Genomic DNA, 16,583 nt, shown 5'->3' with positions numbered 1-16,583 from the left:
GCGTATCTTATATGATTCCTAGAACTTTCCATCGAATCCCATAAATCCTGTTAATAAGAAAATCGGAAAGTATGGTTTCTTTTCAATATTTGAACACCAATTCCAGGCAGAGGTCAACCTCCCGTCAATACACGAGCCTGCATCAAAGAAATTGTCTGCACCACCCCCGTCAAAACCATTTTTGAAGAAATCCACCAGGATTTGTTTTTTCAGTTTCTCAACCCCTCCGAAGGAGTTTTCTATAAATATCTTTAGATGTATGCTGGATTCTGAGATTTTGTCAATTTTTTCGATGCAAAGTACTATTGGAGAGAGAATTTTAGGGACCTGTAGGTATTTATCAATAAAAACAAGTGCATTTGGTACAGTCCTATCACCAAGGTGTATTACTGAGGAACCTACCCAATTCCCAACTTCCCTCTGTACCTTTGAAATTATTTCGCACATAGCTTTATATAGCCTTGGAGCAGCTTGAATACGGTGTATACCCTGTCCTGTGTCACCAAGCCTGTAGGAGTTAGCTCCATCCAACATATCTTCTTCGGCAAGTCTCCAGAGTTTGATCATATTAAAGATAACTTCACGCCACATTGTAAGGCTTTGAAGTACATAGTAGTACTGGCGTGTGTGGTCGTGGCTCAATCTGGCATTTGAATTTGGATCGTTAATAAGAGAAAGGCTAAATTCTCTTGTGTATTCTGTATGAGGATCAAAGTGAGATGTCAGGTACTCGATAATTTTGTCAATAGGTCGTTTGTTGTAGTATAGAAACACCTCATGATCATTGAGAGAATAAATACATATTTCAAGTTCTTCTACTGTGATGTCCATCTTTTCCTGTGTTTTTTCAAGATTTTCTACATCTCCAGTACTTGAAACCACTCCGGATTGGGAGTTTGTGTTAGGCTCACTTGTTTGTGAATTTCTCACAAACATGAAAAGATTGTAAAAGCTCCTAGATGAGTTTTTTTTGTTGTTCTGCTCAGCATAGTCTCTAGATGCATACTTTCTCAGAAGCTCCTTAATTGCAAGTCTCTTTTTTGTAAGCTTTGCATTTAATGCATTAATGTCATTTTCATTCTCTATGTTTCTAGTTGCAGTGAATAACATTGGGTCCTTAAGTATTTCTAAGCAGTTTCTACTTTTAAGGAATTCATAAACTGTTAAAACAGGTTTGTAGCATTTAAATTGTAGAAGTTCCCGAATTGTCTCTTTTTGGGCATCCATTAATAAAAAAATTAATTTACCGTATGAATCTCTCATCAATTCAGGATTAAGCATTTTATATCTTCTTGCGATTTCAAATAAGATTTGAAAAAATTTCTCATTTTCAGAAAAATTTCTTCCTTTTAATAGCCTTTGTCCAAGTTCATAGTCAAATGAAACTGCCAAACCACTCAGAATTGCACATACTTGTCTAATTTCCATAATCATCATTTTTTGTCTGGAATTAATTCCGACGTCTACTCTATCTGTGTATTTACTAACCTCAAGAGCTCCCTCTACAAGCCTTAGCAATTGTCTCTCATTTTGGTCTATTCTTAAGGGAACATTTTTTGCTATACTAACAAAGTCAAAATCCAACATATCTACTTCGTTATAGATATTATTATCATAGCCACCTTTTAATATGTGGTCTTCGTCGTAATTTCTCCCTGATTCAGATTTTTCACCTGCTTCGCTTTTTGTTGTAACTGTTGAAGCCCAATCCTCTCCAAGATATTCTTTCGCTACTTCGTCTATAATATCATCAAAATCTTCTCCCCCAACAATTCTATCGACGATATGTATTATCTCCCTTTGACTAAGTGCATGTAATATATTCAAACTTGATTCTTTAATGTTTTTAGCCCCATCACTAGCACTACTATCCCAATTGTTCATATTATTATCTGCTTCTTCAAAAATATCTGAGTTAGCATCAACATCAATGTTTTCGTCTTCGAGAATTTCCTTCAATCTCGTTGAAACCGTCATTCTAACAGTTTTTTTTAAATAGAAAAGAAATATATAATAAAGAACAAAGACTCATTCCAATTCGGAAAATTGGGATTAAAATATTTATTTTAAAACAAAACTAAGATATTCCGATAATAATAGCTCAAATAATATCACAAGGCTTGACACTATGTTCCTATTTTTAAAGGAATGTCTTAAAATACAAATTTTTTTTTCTACCGGCACTAGATACCTACCCGCAAATTAAAAAGAAATTCCAAAATAATAAAAGAAAAATAAAAGTTTAAATACAATAAATATCGGAGAGTTACACAATTGTTTTACTCTTATTCACCTAGTTCCAAAATTACCATCTTTCAAATACAGGAAATTTTGCTCCAATATACCAAAAATTAATTTGATACATTTGCCGCCACATTTTTTTGGAAACCGCAAACTATGTTATATATAATTGCCCCACAAAAATAAATATAATTTGATCTTGAAGGATAAATTGCACCTCAAAACAGCAATTTAGTAGGATTGTGACTTACTTTTTAGTAGCTAAATTAATGAATCTCTTATTTATTTGCCAAATTATTCTCTAATTTACCGTAAAGATGGAAGGCAGGACTAATAGAATTCAGGATTTGATAAGGGATCGACAGACTGCATTGAAATCACAAAAAGAGTTATTGGACAAATATTTACAACAGAACAATGCAGTCAGAGGAATGGATGATGATATCGATAATATAATTAGCAATATGTTGAAAGAATGTGGTCTAAGCGAGACAACGCTAACCAGTGATGATGAACAAACAAATGGGATTAACTTCAACGTTGTAGGTAACTTGGGAAGCGAGACCTCAGATTTAAGTTTAGGAGTTTTAGAATCAAATATTGCAAAATCAATCGGAACAGTTGACATTAATATTGTTGAAACTTCCAAAGACACATTTGAGAAGGGAATTCAGGCTGACATTAGTGCAAGCAATCAAAAATATTTTTCTGAAAATATAGGTGTTAATTATAATTTAGACTCCACAGCAGGACAAAGCATATCATTATCTCTTTCTATTCCAACAAAGAACGGGAATGGTGCTTCAAAAGAGGAAAATGAGGCAGAGACAAATCAAAACCAAAAGCTTGAGAATAACGAGGAGAGTTCATCGAAAAGCATAGATAATGATTATGAAAATACGGACGTGTTAAAAAGCAGCGAATTCATGGATTTTTTCAAAAGAACTTCTCGTTTAATTGAGCGTGCCCTTGGAGAAGGAGCAGTTTTTGATCCTTTTTTTAATATAGGGAGTGAAATAAGTACTCGGGTTCTCCAAACAGAACAAAACACGATAACAAATCCTGGAAATATAAGTGTGTCAACAAGCAATGGACTTTTAAAAAACAGTATAGTTTTCCAACATAGTTCAATATTTAACAGACCAGTAACATGTATAAGGAGTCATCCTAATTTCCCTGAATATTTCATAGCTTCTTACGGGAATAAGTTTCTTCAAAATACAACTTTTGATGGGATAAATCATACTAGTTCTGTAGTTTCTTCGTTAGAATATGGTGGGTGTGCACTAATATGGTCAATTTCAACTCCAAACAATCCTGAAAATACATTTGTTTCTCCATGTTCTGTTTTGACAGTTGCCTTTGACCCATTTTGCCAGTTTAGGTATGTTGGAACAACCTACAATGGAGAGATCCTTGTTTGGGATTCTAGGAATGGTAAAATCCCATTTCAGAAATCAAACAGTATAGGGATTAGTGATACAGAAGGCAGTGTGACTTCGAGTCATTCATTTCCGATTTACTGTATGGAACTTCTCGGAAATAAAGGATCTCAAAATATTATTACAATTGATATTGATGGAAAACTTTGCAATTGGAACTTGACAAATTTGAGTGAGCCTGTTGAGTCCTTTCAACTAAGGAAGGCCAACTCAAAAGATATTTCTGTTCAATGCATGACTTTATCTAGGTTAATTAATCCGAATACCATTATTTGTGGCTCAGAGGATGGAAGTATATATCAAACTATTATTAAGACCAATAAGCCTGGAACAATCACAAGTACTTTCCAAAACGCTCATAGCGGTTTTATTACCTGTCTTGACTACCATCCAATAAACGACTGCTTCCTGAGTTCTAGTGCTGATTGGACAATCAAACTTTGGGTACCAAACCCTATTTCAAATTCTTTCACACTTTTACATACATTTGAAGCATCAGAAAATTACGTTATAGGTGTTTCCTGGCATCCAATCCATCCAGGTGTATTTGCTGCAATTGACGCAGATTCAACGTTGATTATTTATAACTTGACAAGTACAGATGGCCAAACACCTCTTTGCAAAATAAATACTTCAAGCAGCCAACCAAACACTAACACCTCGGACATTCCTACTTGTATCAGTTGGTCCAATGATGGAACAAGGTTGTTTATAGGATATTTGTGTGGAAATATAATAATGTGTAACGTCGACTCTAAGTTATACAAACCTAGCGGAAACGTATGGGATCTATTTAATCAGGAAATTGAAAAACTCAAAAATAGCAACAGTTCTGATCCCTACCCTAATTTTGACCAAAACGAAAACACTAATGAGGAAAACGAATAATGTTTATAACACACACACATATATACACAAAGCGAATAAGTTGTATTACTGACATTGTGTAGCGTTTGATAATATCTGGTTTAATATTTAACAATGTATTTATTATAGGTAACTGCGTTCTTTAGACGTTTCTTAATTAGCTTCAATCCTTGAGTCAATAGATATATTTGTCTTGGGCGCCAATAACTATTTTAAAATACCCCCACAAGAGAAGTGCCCCAAAATATGTTTTCTTTAAGATAGACTAACTCAATTTCTCTTTTAATTTATTTCAACCTTAGTTGTTTTATAAGTATAATATTGAACAGTATTACAAATCATATTCAGAAGTTATAATGGAAGATAGAATGAATGATCAGTTTAATGATTCAGTGAATCCGATTTCTGAATTAGGCTCTCTAGTTAAGGACCCAAAGTGTACACAGGACTTAACGGAAGAAACAAAAAAAGCGATTTCAGATATTGAGGTTTCTGGAGTAAATCAGAGTAATTATGAATCTTCAATTGAACTTCTACTTGTAATAGAAAAAAAATGCAGACAGGTTTCTGACTCGAAATCAAGTTGCATGATTTTGTGCAAGGTAATTTCCTGGATTTTAAAATTTTCTAACAATATAGATTATGTGTTAGATTTCTTACAGAAAATATCAAAAAAGAGAGGTCAGCTTAAAAAAGTTATTTCTTTTATTATACAAATTTTCCTCGGGATTATAAATAATTCTTTGGAATCAATTAACCCAAAACTAAATGATTATAAATTTTCAAGGGTTGTTAATGAAACTAAAGGAGACATGGATGAATATTCTCAAAATATATCATATAATATTAAGGATATTGATGAGTGTCTTAAAATTATTAAAACTCTTGATGAAATTGCAAAAGGTAAAATATATCTAGAATTAGAAAGAGCAAGGTTAATGTTAATACTAAGTAACATAAAACAAGAACAAAATGAATTGAAGGAAGCCTCATTACTCTTAGAAGATATATCAGTTGAAACTATTGGTAACATGGAATTAGTAGAAAAAATACAATATGTACTTGAACAAATGAGACTTTCATTACTTTGTAGTGATTTTGTGAGATTGCAAATATTCGCTAAAAAAATCAATCCTAAGATAATTGAAAAGTTTGTAGATCTTAAGGTTATATACTATCAATATCTCATTATTTTATGGCATCATGAACAAAATCCAAGGGAAATATCCCAATGTTATCTTCATATTTTAAAATCAATTATTAGTGATGATAATAATAAATGTATTAGCAATATACCGAAATATATGAAAGTACCTATTTTGAAATATTCTTCCAATGAAGATATACCTTCTATTTCATCATGTATTGAAGGATTTATCATATATCTTATTCTTGATTCATATTCCTCAGAAATTAGCAATGAAATTAAATTATTTGAGAAAGAATTTCATAAATATATTGAAAGAAATATACCTTACTGTATTCAATTTATATCTGATTATATTAATCAGGAACTCATTTTTTTTGAGTCAACTAAAACATTTAATTATAATATACCATCCTATTTTAAACAACTATCAAACTCAAATGTTTTTAAAGTAAACAAAAATATTCCTGACAATAGTGATATTTATTATACTGAGTACAAAAGATGCAAAATAAATTTATTCGACAATATAGACAGATACACTCTTTTCTTACATAGAATTCAGGAAAGAAATTTTGTTTTGATCTCTAAATATTATAAAACTATTTCATTTGAAAGAATTCAAGACTTGATAAACTTAAATGAGGATGAACTTCAAGCTGTTATTAATGATCTCGTAGAAAAAAAAGTGTTTTATGCAAAGATTAATCAACCTCTTAAAAAAATTGTTTTTAATAATAACAATATCAATAAATATAATAAATTTCATCATAATATTGGTGTTGTATTAGATCAACTTGATCATATAAGTGACCTAATATCTAATGATTTAATGATACAACAATTTAATAAAATATGCAAATAAACATTTATTTATTCTGATTCAGAATAATCTTCTATATCATCTTTAGCATTATCAATATTATTTTGATCTTCAAATTCTTCATAATATCCATTGCTATTGATATTATTAATATTATTTGAAAGCGTATATCTTTTTGTTTTTGATGACTTTTCTTGTTTAACATGATAATTTAATATTTCTGCTTTTAAGTTTTTATGGCCTAACCAATTTTTGTATAGTAATCCAACTTCTATACTAGACAATGCGAAGTCATATATCTTTAAATGACCAAATAAACCAAATGGTGCAATGTAATTTCCTTTATTTGATCTTAAGTTTCCTATACAATCTATCCAAGGGCTTTGATGATGTGGCAATTCTGATAAATTCTCTTTTTTACCTATACATTGTGAATTAACATATGCTGTTATTGTATTATTTTGTGTAGAATTGAATACTATTACAATATGATACCATCCTATAGTAGTAAAGTCTTTTATATTTATATCCCACGACATGAAGTATCTATTATTTGTTCTTCTCTTTAATTTTAACTCTTTTATCTTTCTTTCTTTATTATTGTTATTATTATTATTTATTTCATCTTCATCATCATCGACAATAACATTCTCAATAGGAATATCTACCCTTTTTTGTATTGAACCTAATTCACCATTTAACCCTATTACAATAAAACCTATTCCTTCGTTATTTGATAATAAACAATATGGATGATATGTTATTTCAAACGGTAAAGAAACCCATACTTCACAAGTCCAATTTTTACTTAATCTTATTGATCTATCTAATATGATACTTCCACCCTCAGTTGAGTATCCTGTTTTTTTTTCTAGCATAAATATTTGTGTTGGATTGATACAAATATTTTCATTTGTAGGGCCTCTATGCAATGTTATTATACCATTATTTTTAACATTCACTATATTATTGTCTTCATTGCTTTTTACCGGTGTAATTTTCATATTTATATTTTTAATATGATTATCCATATTATCATTATTTGCTATAAATGTTTCAACATAATTATATAATGGTGATTGATATTCCATTTCATCTAACCAATATGATTTTTCATTAATTCCATTGACATCATTTCTGTGAAATATTCTTTTATTTTTTTTATCTTTTGATAATAGTCTATTATTATAATTAGAACTTAATTCATTATTATCTGTATATAAATATCTAACTTTTTTACTTGGATTTTCCAATACTTGAAACTCACTTACTATTTGATTAAAACTAAAATCCATCAATATATCATCATTTGAATTCCAACTTGTTGCTTTTATTAAATAGTTATATGATAAAAAATCTGTATTTATTTCTAGTGGTGAAAATGAACGATTATAAACTCTTGGACATGTAAATATCCCAAATGAGTTTTCTAAAAATAAACTATTTCCTATCATTAACACATCCTCATGTGTACAGTAGGAACTAATTCCCATTATTTGTCCATCAACATAAAATTCCTGACACCATTTATACTTTGTTATTATATTTGAATTTTTTTGTATTGGTAAAGACATCTCTGTATAACCAATACCACCACCACCTATAACATTTCTATTATTATCACTTTTTGAATATATTATTCTCGGTCTTCCTACTACTGATATCATATGCCATCCTATTGGTAAATTTGCTTTATTTAAATTAAAACCTGATGAATAAAATCCTTTATTATGATTAATATTATTTTCAGTATTATTATTATTTAGTAAAATAGTATTTTCATTTGTATTTATTTTTGAAAAATTTTTATATACACCAACGTCCATATTGTCATTTATTACTATATGTGAATCGTTTTTTCCTGTTACTAAAACAACATATTGATCTATATCAGAATTAGATTTCCTTTTTGTTTCATTATCATTATCTTCACGAATTATATTATTCTCCATATTGTTATTTATTAAAAATAAAGAATTTGATAATAATGGATAATGAAACCAAATTGTTATTGTCCAACCACTATATAATTCTGATATATTTACATTATTCTCATCTTTATTACTAATATTTTTGTTTACTTTTTTTTGTATTTCTATTGGTGGTGTTATTAAAAGTCCAGAATTATTACTTTTTGTATTAAATGCCAATAATAAACAATCAGATATACCTGGTCCAGGTACAATATTTGGTTGATATACTAATGGATTCATTCTATATAAATCTTTGTTATCTAATCTTATATTCCTGTAATCTTCTGTAATACTGTATCCTAATTGAGATGTTATTGATGTCATTTTATATTTTACCTTTGTATAATAATTATAAATATCAACTACTTGATCTTCGTTTTTTTTAAGTATGTCTTCTATATATGGTAATGGTTCATATACATAATAATATGGAAATGATCTTTCTCCTTTTAATATTCTTATAATAATTCCAAATAATAATATACCATTTTTTGATCTATCAATATTATTACTATTTATTTCTTCACATTCCTCAATTTTATTATTATATTCTTCAGTCACTATATCACCATTATATAATACATTCCGTTTTCTATTTATTAAATCTATTAAATATGTAACTTCATTTGAATTTAAATTTATATTACTGTATTTCCATAAAAAAAATCCTACTGCTCCACTTCTCCATAGTGTTAATGCCCAATTAATTGTTGAATCTGTTAATTTATTTATCCTGGTCATAAATGAATTATCTATATTCAATGAAACATAAGATTCATATCTTTTTCTAATTTGTTCATTACTTGTATGTGCACCGTATAATCTAAATTGACTAAAATAACCCCAATTTGATCCACTCTCCAATCCACCACCAATTACAGCTATATCACCTTTTAAACCATTAGTTTTTCTTATTGAACCAATATATTTTCCATTCACATAATATTTTATTGAACCCATATTATATACTATATGTACCAATACCCATGGATCTAATATATTTGGATCTTCATCAAAATTTATAAATTTTTCAATGCTTTGATTGATTTCACGACAAAATGTATTTTTTTTCTTCAACCCTAATTCATTATATATACCCTGTAACGTTGCTATATTTTTAACACCAAACATCTCATTTCTATTTTGTGTTAGATTCTTTTTACTCTTTTTATCATTTTTTATTGTACATTTTAAAAATCTTCCATTACTATCCCAAAATCCTATAATACCAGTTTCTCTATGTACGGTAAATAATCCTTCCATTGAATCTGTTCCGCACAGTACATGTAATGTTGGAAATTCTTGTTTTTTTTCAATATTATTAATATTATAATCATTATTGTTATCATTATTTTCTATGTTATCTTCACCTAATTCATTTTCTTTTATGTCTTCATCTTTCCCATTGTCTTTAAAAAATTTTAAACCAAGATTTTTTTGCAATTTATTTAAACTATTATTTATTGAACTTCTTTTTTCAGATGCTATTGATTTACCTACTTTTTTTTTTTTACTTTTTAATTTATAACTTGAATTTTCTTGTACTTTTTCGTTAACCTTTTTGTCATTATCATTATTATCTATTAAATGAAGTGGTAATTGTGGTAGCTTTACCCAAACTTCTATTGTAAATGGTGTTCCTTTAACTTCAATTCCAGGTGCTATTATTATTGCATTATCACCATTATTATGTTCATAACTGTTATTAATTGTAGATACACCATTCATATAATTAATTCTCTCTGATTTATGACTTATAAATGCCCATTGTGGTGAATGTGGTCCTAAGACGGATAATGGATTTCCAGATAAAAATATACTTTTTGGATAATTCGATGAGCAATATAATTTTTTTATTGTTAATCCATTTAAATCTATTGCAAACCTCAGAGGTAACTCACTCCATAACCATTTTCCACTTTCTATATCACTGCTACTTGATATTTGTGGCGATAATGTATTTATTGTTTGCTTTATTAAACACTGTTCATCTGAATCAAATTCAACATTTTCCAATTTTTCCTCGATTGATTCCTCTTCAACGTATGGTAACTCAACTAATTGTGAATGATCTTTTGATATCAATTCAAGCAGTTGAATCATATTTTGTCTGTCACTTGCTTCCATAATCCATAAATTATCATCATCATATATATCAAATGGTACCCAGAATATTGAATGTATACATGGAACTGCAGACGGGAAAATCATGTTAAATTCTCTTTGTAATTCTATTGTTAACTCTAATTCTCTTTTCAAGTTTATATTCGGCGTATTTAGTGCCGAAAATTCATGTAATGTTGCAATATCAAACCCATTAGGATTCTCATAAAGATTTAAACTTGGACTTATTTCACGATACAATCTTATTGCATCGTCATTACTAATTGATCCTTTATTAAGTATATTATCTGGTATTAATGATGTCATCGAAATATCTGCACCTATTCTTAATCTTTTACATAGTTGCAAGTAATAAAATAACATGCTTGGACTTGCGTATCTATTCAAATTTGATGTTATTATAGACATTCTTTTCAATTCTTCTTTTACTTCTGTTTCATTTATTAAGTGATTGTTATTTCCCTTATTATCCTCTTTTGATTTATCCTCATACTTTTGTTCTACTTGATTTATTACTTTATTATCTTGGTAACTGCTACTACTACTACTAACATCTTTATATTTGTTCCTACTAGAGTAATCATATATCATATTTGAATTAAAGTCTAAATAATTATTTATTTTAAGATTTTCCATTTGTTTATTAGCTTCTTCTAGATATTGTTTCCTATATTGGCCCAACCATACCTTCAAATCTAATACTCTTAACAAATACAAATTATAAATGGAACTTTTTAAATAAGGTGACATTTTATTTTTAGTCTCTATTTGCTTCTGTTCATCACCTTTATTTCTTCTATTAAAGTTATCTATTATAGCATTTTTTTTATTATCGGCATTTGAGGATTTTTTTTCACTATTTTCAATACCCGAATTATTTTCATCTATCACTGAAAAAGATAACCCTGAAGAATTTAAGGTATTTATATCTATTTCTGGATCATTAGTATTATTTATTACTGTTTCGTAATCTTTTAATAATGTAATTATTGCATCTGTTCCAATATTCTCATCTGGATTTAAACCTAATAATAAATGAATCAATTCTTCATCCTGGTTAATATCTGCTTTATGATTATTTGAAGCTAATTTATTTTTATTTGAACTATTTATATTATTTTTTGTATTTAAACAAATTTCAGGGCCCATTAGTGAAAATAATTTCTCCAAGGCCTTATTTGTTGAAGTCTCTGTGCACTTTGTTGCTTTCTCAAAAGCAAATGGATGATTTGTTTCTTCCAATACAACTCTCGGATCGCCCTCCGTTAGTTTTTTTATAGAAAGCATTAAATCTACATCTAATGATCTTGGTTCGTTATATTCTTCATCAATGTAACATGGAATAGGCACTTTATAAACAAATTCCGTATTTTCATCATTCTTCTTATTGCTTGGAAACTCTATTTTCTCCTTTTCGCTTGTTTCAGTCTGAAGTTCAGAAAATAGTAATCCTGTTCCCTTACTTACCTTTAATTTTGATTTTATTGGAATATTACGTTGTATTCTAAAGTAAACATCACTAATATCCAATATTAATCCATTCATGCTTAATCTTGCAACTAGTTTTTTAATTTCAAATAAATAAGACTCTTTATTATAACTTGAATAATAATCACTATCTCCAATTAAGTTTAAATTTAATTCTGATGGTACTATTTGCTGTAGACCAACTTTCTGAGCAACTTCTGGATAATTTAAAACAGACAAATCAAGTACCATTTTAACCATATTCTTTGTCACTGTTTTTATACGATTAGCTATTTTTAATTGCGTCTCTGATAAATCTTCAATTAAATTTTCTAGTTCAGGATCTAAAAACCCATAAGATCTAAGAGATTCACAAACAAAAGCAATATTCTCTAGATGAGTATATTTATTACAAAAACCAAATCTATAATCCAATGTTGCTCTTAATGCGATAGCTACACCTTCCTGACGGTTAGAACATCTTTTTATTGCAACAACTACTGAAACTCTATCCTCATGAGTCAAAAAACCAAGACAATCAGTTCTCAAATGCATTCTAAGCAGTTGTTCAATAGATATTTCATCATCTATTCTTTCACCATTATCCCCTACTTGCTTACTTTTGCTCATATCGTGGTAGTATTGATGATTATCAACATTTGATTTTCCATTCTCATTTCCAATTAGTTTATTACTCCCACCAATCGAGTCAATTTTGTCAGAAAAATCGCTTAATGAGGTTATTTTAACTTCAACTTTAGTTTTTGAGAACATACCAATTAGTATCTTTCGGTAAATTTTTATTCCAAGTACTGAAAAAATTGTAATAAATACAAATAGGTAATTTATTGTCAATGCAAATATCGAAAAAATCTTTACGGAAGGTTCATTATAACCTATAGGGTCAGAATCAATTTCAGTAGAAATAAACCACATTAGCCTCTGTTCAGAAATTATTCTTCCAATACCAACATTCAATCTCGGAAAAATAGATGCAAAAATCGCAGAAAGTATTGAAAAATTAGATATTCTCTTTACAAAATAATAGTAGGTATTCCAATTGTTTTTAGTAAGTTTGGCTTTGAAAAATCCTCCAAACGCCATTCTTTGTTTTTGTTTTTGTTCCTCTGTAAATAACTCATCTTCAGGAACGTTTTCATTGTCTCCTATTTTATTTAAGCTTATATTTTCTATTTCTTTATTGTGTGGTTTTGTTACCGAGTATATCCAATCAAATACAAGTGTCATTACCATACATAAAATCATCGATATTAATGTTACGTATAAAGGTACATATGATTCATAAATAGAACCACCTGGAACTGCAAAATATGCTCTTGTATAGTTAAATTTAACGAATGAATTAATAACAACTATCACTAATATATAAATAAGTTGTTTCCAAGTTGTAAATAAATCCCATATATAACTTCCACTAGTTTCATAACCGCATACCCACCAACCATAAACTAGTCTTCTTCTCTTTATTTTTTCTTTTCTTTTATCGATTGAAATACATATTCCGTAGATTATTGGTACCAATATTACCCATATAAAGAGACCAATAGCCCCAACAAATATCGAAAATTTGTGTTCAGAGCTCCAACAAACGTTTTCTTTTGCAATGTTAACAAGAAATATTTTACCTGGAATTTGCGGATCTGAGTTTGATGTTAAAGTTGCTGTTCCATAAATAGGATTATTTATGTCTACACTATATGGAACACAAAAGAATATGGAGGTTAGGTTTTGTAGCATGCTTGAAAAATAAAAGAAATACGTAACTATAAAAAAACTGAAAAACCAACTGAAGTAAGATTTCTGAAAATAAATACATTCACCTTCCATTTCCTGACGTCCCATTAAGAATCCACTTAATTCTTTTTCTCTAAAGTATCTTAAAATGGGTGCTACTATTAATGATATAAGTGCGAATAAAATTGGTTTCAATACCGTTATTATAGAAAACAAATTTAAAAATTGAGTGCTACTTGAATCAATATTTAAAAGTGATGCCAAACATTGAATTATTGGAAATGTTGTAAATTGAGAGCCTATCATCGAAAATGCAACAGAAAGTTTTGGTTCATACTCAAATTGAATAATTCTAAAATTTAGTAATAAACTCAATACTTGTATATGTTGTATTGCCGTTCTAATTAGGGTTATTTGCACACTCGGCATTTCTTCTTCATTTGCAGTTGGCTCCAAACGTAATAACCAAACAGTATAAATTATTAAACAAAAAACGAATAAATGTACACAAATAGAAGGAATATAATTTAATATTTTGCATTTCTGGCAAGAAAAGATATTTGTTGATAGTCCTTCAAATTTGGCATAACCTTTAGAACAACTATCACAAAGTATTCCTGTATTACCCTCAGTACATTTAGAAACTAACATCGGATCTAAATTGTTGTCTTTTAACACATCATCATCTCTCAACAAACTCTTGCATTGTGACTCTCTCCCATAACAAGATAACAAAAAATTTGCTGGTTTCGAGCTCAAAATTGACTTGTCACTACATAAATAATTTGTTAAGGAATTGCTATCAAATTCGTTCAAATCAATTGACAAACAGTAAGATGCAACATTCCAAAATCCACCATAGTCTGCATGTGATTGATAGCACCATTCATTTTCATTACATGGAATACATGTCCCATCTCTTAAATTTTTTTCCTTATATCCTGGAAAACAATAACATTCATTCAGTGAAGTGGCACCAACTCCATCAGTTATCTGAAAATCTGGACAGTTTTTGCAAAATGAAACCTGATCTTCTCCAGAATAAAATCCAATAGGACAATCAAAACAAAGAGATTGAGAATAACTTCCAGGGAATGAATATTTTCCAACCCCACAAGGATCACATTCACCAGTTTCGGTATTGGAATATGTCCCCTCAGGGCATAGCATACACAAATTATTTTTTTTAATGTAGCCAATTGGGCAATCATTTATAGCTGCTATACTTTCAATACCTACTCTACTTAACAATATTGTCAACAATATCAACAAATACTGCAGGAATCTATAGTATAAGTACATCTTTCGTTATCATCGTCATTTGCAACAATATAGATCTTTTAATATCCAATATGAGCAAAATACTCTACTCTTGTCCTCAAACTTAATCAAAAATCTACGAATTAAAAAGAAAATAGTTGTATACCGTTGACCTGAATATTGCATGCGTAATTTTGACCACATGAAGGCGCCATTTCGGATTTTGTGGTCTTAAAATTGAAAATATATATTAATGAAAAATAAAATAAACGAATAAATATTCAAACATAAGTGCAAAAATTATCACTTTATTTGTTACGGCTTAATTTAAAGACGTACAGTATCATATTCGAATTTATACCTCCTTTCATAAATTCGTATTTGCTAATTTAGAAGAATAGTAGATTAAATAAGTTTAACTAATAAACTAAATTATATCAAAATAAAATTATATTATTATTTAATATTTTAAAATAGGGTTTGTTGTTTACATTGCTATTTTCTAATTTTTTTTTGCTTGAAATTCAAAAAGTGACGTGGCGGTAGTAAAACACATGCATGCAGTCGTTACATGCTATGAAAAAAACTTGCTTGAAAGCTAGCTGTTGTTATTATTCGGATTAATTAGTAGGACTTAAATTAAAAAATGAGAATCCCTTTATCAGTAGTTCTTTGTTTATTTTTTCATGTTTTAACAAAGCCAAATGTTTGTGAGGCAGGATTGCTCAACACAATAGCTAAGGCAGTGGGTACTTACTTCAAAGTTTTTTACCCCGAAGTGACTAACCCAAGAAAGGATTACAATCCAGACTTTGAACTACAGGATCAGTTGATTGCACAATCAAAGGACCTGATGAAGAGTTTGGTCAATGTAAAGAATAATATTACTAATATTGAGGATAGCTGGGCAGAAATTGAGGAGTTTTCTGAGTTGAAAAAGAATCCAAAGAATATATTTGCAGAAAATACATTGGGAATAGTGGATAATTTATCAGATGTTATTTCAAAAATGTCTTTGTCATCTGCATTTAAAAATATGGAAGCACCAATAGTGTTTTTGGAGCCACCTTCTGTCGCAATTAAACAAGAGGAAAAATCAGCAACCCCATGTATGAATTGTGTTGGAAGAATGAGTTTAACTAGTGCAGAATTGAGAGTATTCAATGCAGAGCTAAGGCGTTTAAGAAGAATTCAGTCAAAGAAACTAGGTGAAGCAAATGAAGAATTAGTGGATACAAGGTCTATGATCAAGGAAATCGAAGAGCAAAAATCCAAGATTGTCGAACAAATCAAAAAACTATCTCATGAAATCTCAGTTAAGGATGATGGATACAATTCAGATAATGTTGAACTCAGATTCTTACAGTCAGATTTAGCAATGGCTGAACAAAGACATGTTGCTCTTAAAATAAAAGAAAAAAAATTAACTAAAAAGATAAAGAAGTGGTCAAAAAAAAGCTTCTGGAGAAGAGATTAGCTCAACC

General features: G+C 29.2%; 5 protein-coding genes across 5 annotated transcripts; 3 read left to right on the top strand and 2 right to left on the bottom strand.

Annotated features, from left to right (window-relative positions):
- Nucleotides 1-18: 18 nt before the first annotated feature.
- Nucleotides 19-1,977, bottom strand: FG386_001240 (uncharacterized protein; the record flags this gene model as incomplete). The annotated part of the gene is made up of 1 exon (XM_067340633.1): nucleotides 19-1,977. The coding sequence occupies one exon, from the start codon at nucleotides 1,975-1,977 to the stop codon at nucleotides 19-21; it is 1,959 nt and encodes a 652-aa protein (XP_067196701.1).
- Nucleotides 1,978-2,558: 581 nt separating this feature from the next.
- Nucleotides 2,559-4,571, top strand: FG386_001238 (dynein intermediate chain 2; the record flags this gene model as incomplete). The annotated part of the gene is made up of 1 exon (XM_067340631.1): nucleotides 2,559-4,571. One exon carries the CDS (start codon nucleotides 2,559-2,561, stop codon nucleotides 4,569-4,571), a length of 2,013 nt encoding a protein of 670 aa, XP_067196699.1.
- Nucleotides 4,572-4,906: 335 nt separating this feature from the next.
- FG386_001237 (Rpn5 like 26S proteasomal regulatory subunit 12) lies at nucleotides 4,907-6,562 on the top strand (the record flags this gene model as incomplete). Its single annotated transcript, XM_067340630.1, has 1 exon — nucleotides 4,907-6,562. The coding sequence occupies one exon, from the start codon at nucleotides 4,907-4,909 to the stop codon at nucleotides 6,560-6,562; it is 1,656 nt and encodes a 551-aa protein (XP_067196698.1).
- An 8-nt stretch (nucleotides 6,563-6,570) lies between these two features.
- On the bottom strand, nucleotides 6,571-15,141 carry FG386_001236 (uncharacterized protein; the record flags this gene model as incomplete). Its single annotated transcript, XM_067340629.1, has 1 exon — nucleotides 6,571-15,141. One exon carries the CDS (start codon nucleotides 15,139-15,141, stop codon nucleotides 6,571-6,573), a length of 8,571 nt encoding a protein of 2,856 aa, XP_067196697.1.
- A 604-nt stretch (nucleotides 15,142-15,745) lies between these two features.
- Nucleotides 15,746-16,576, top strand: FG386_001235 (uncharacterized protein; the record flags this gene model as incomplete). Its single annotated transcript, XM_067340628.1, has 1 exon — nucleotides 15,746-16,576. The coding sequence occupies one exon, from the start codon at nucleotides 15,746-15,748 to the stop codon at nucleotides 16,574-16,576; it is 831 nt and encodes a 276-aa protein (XP_067196696.1).
- Nucleotides 16,577-16,583: the final 7 nt, after the last annotated feature.

This window comes from Cryptosporidium ryanae (genome assembly GCF_009792415.1).
Source record: "Cryptosporidium ryanae isolate 45019 chromosome Unknown contig_21, whole genome shotgun sequence".
Lineage (NCBI taxonomy): Eukaryota > Apicomplexa > Conoidasida > Eucoccidiorida > Cryptosporidiidae > Cryptosporidium > Cryptosporidium ryanae.
Note: the sequence above shows the minus strand (reverse complement) of the source record. Positions and strands in the feature narration are given on the sequence as shown.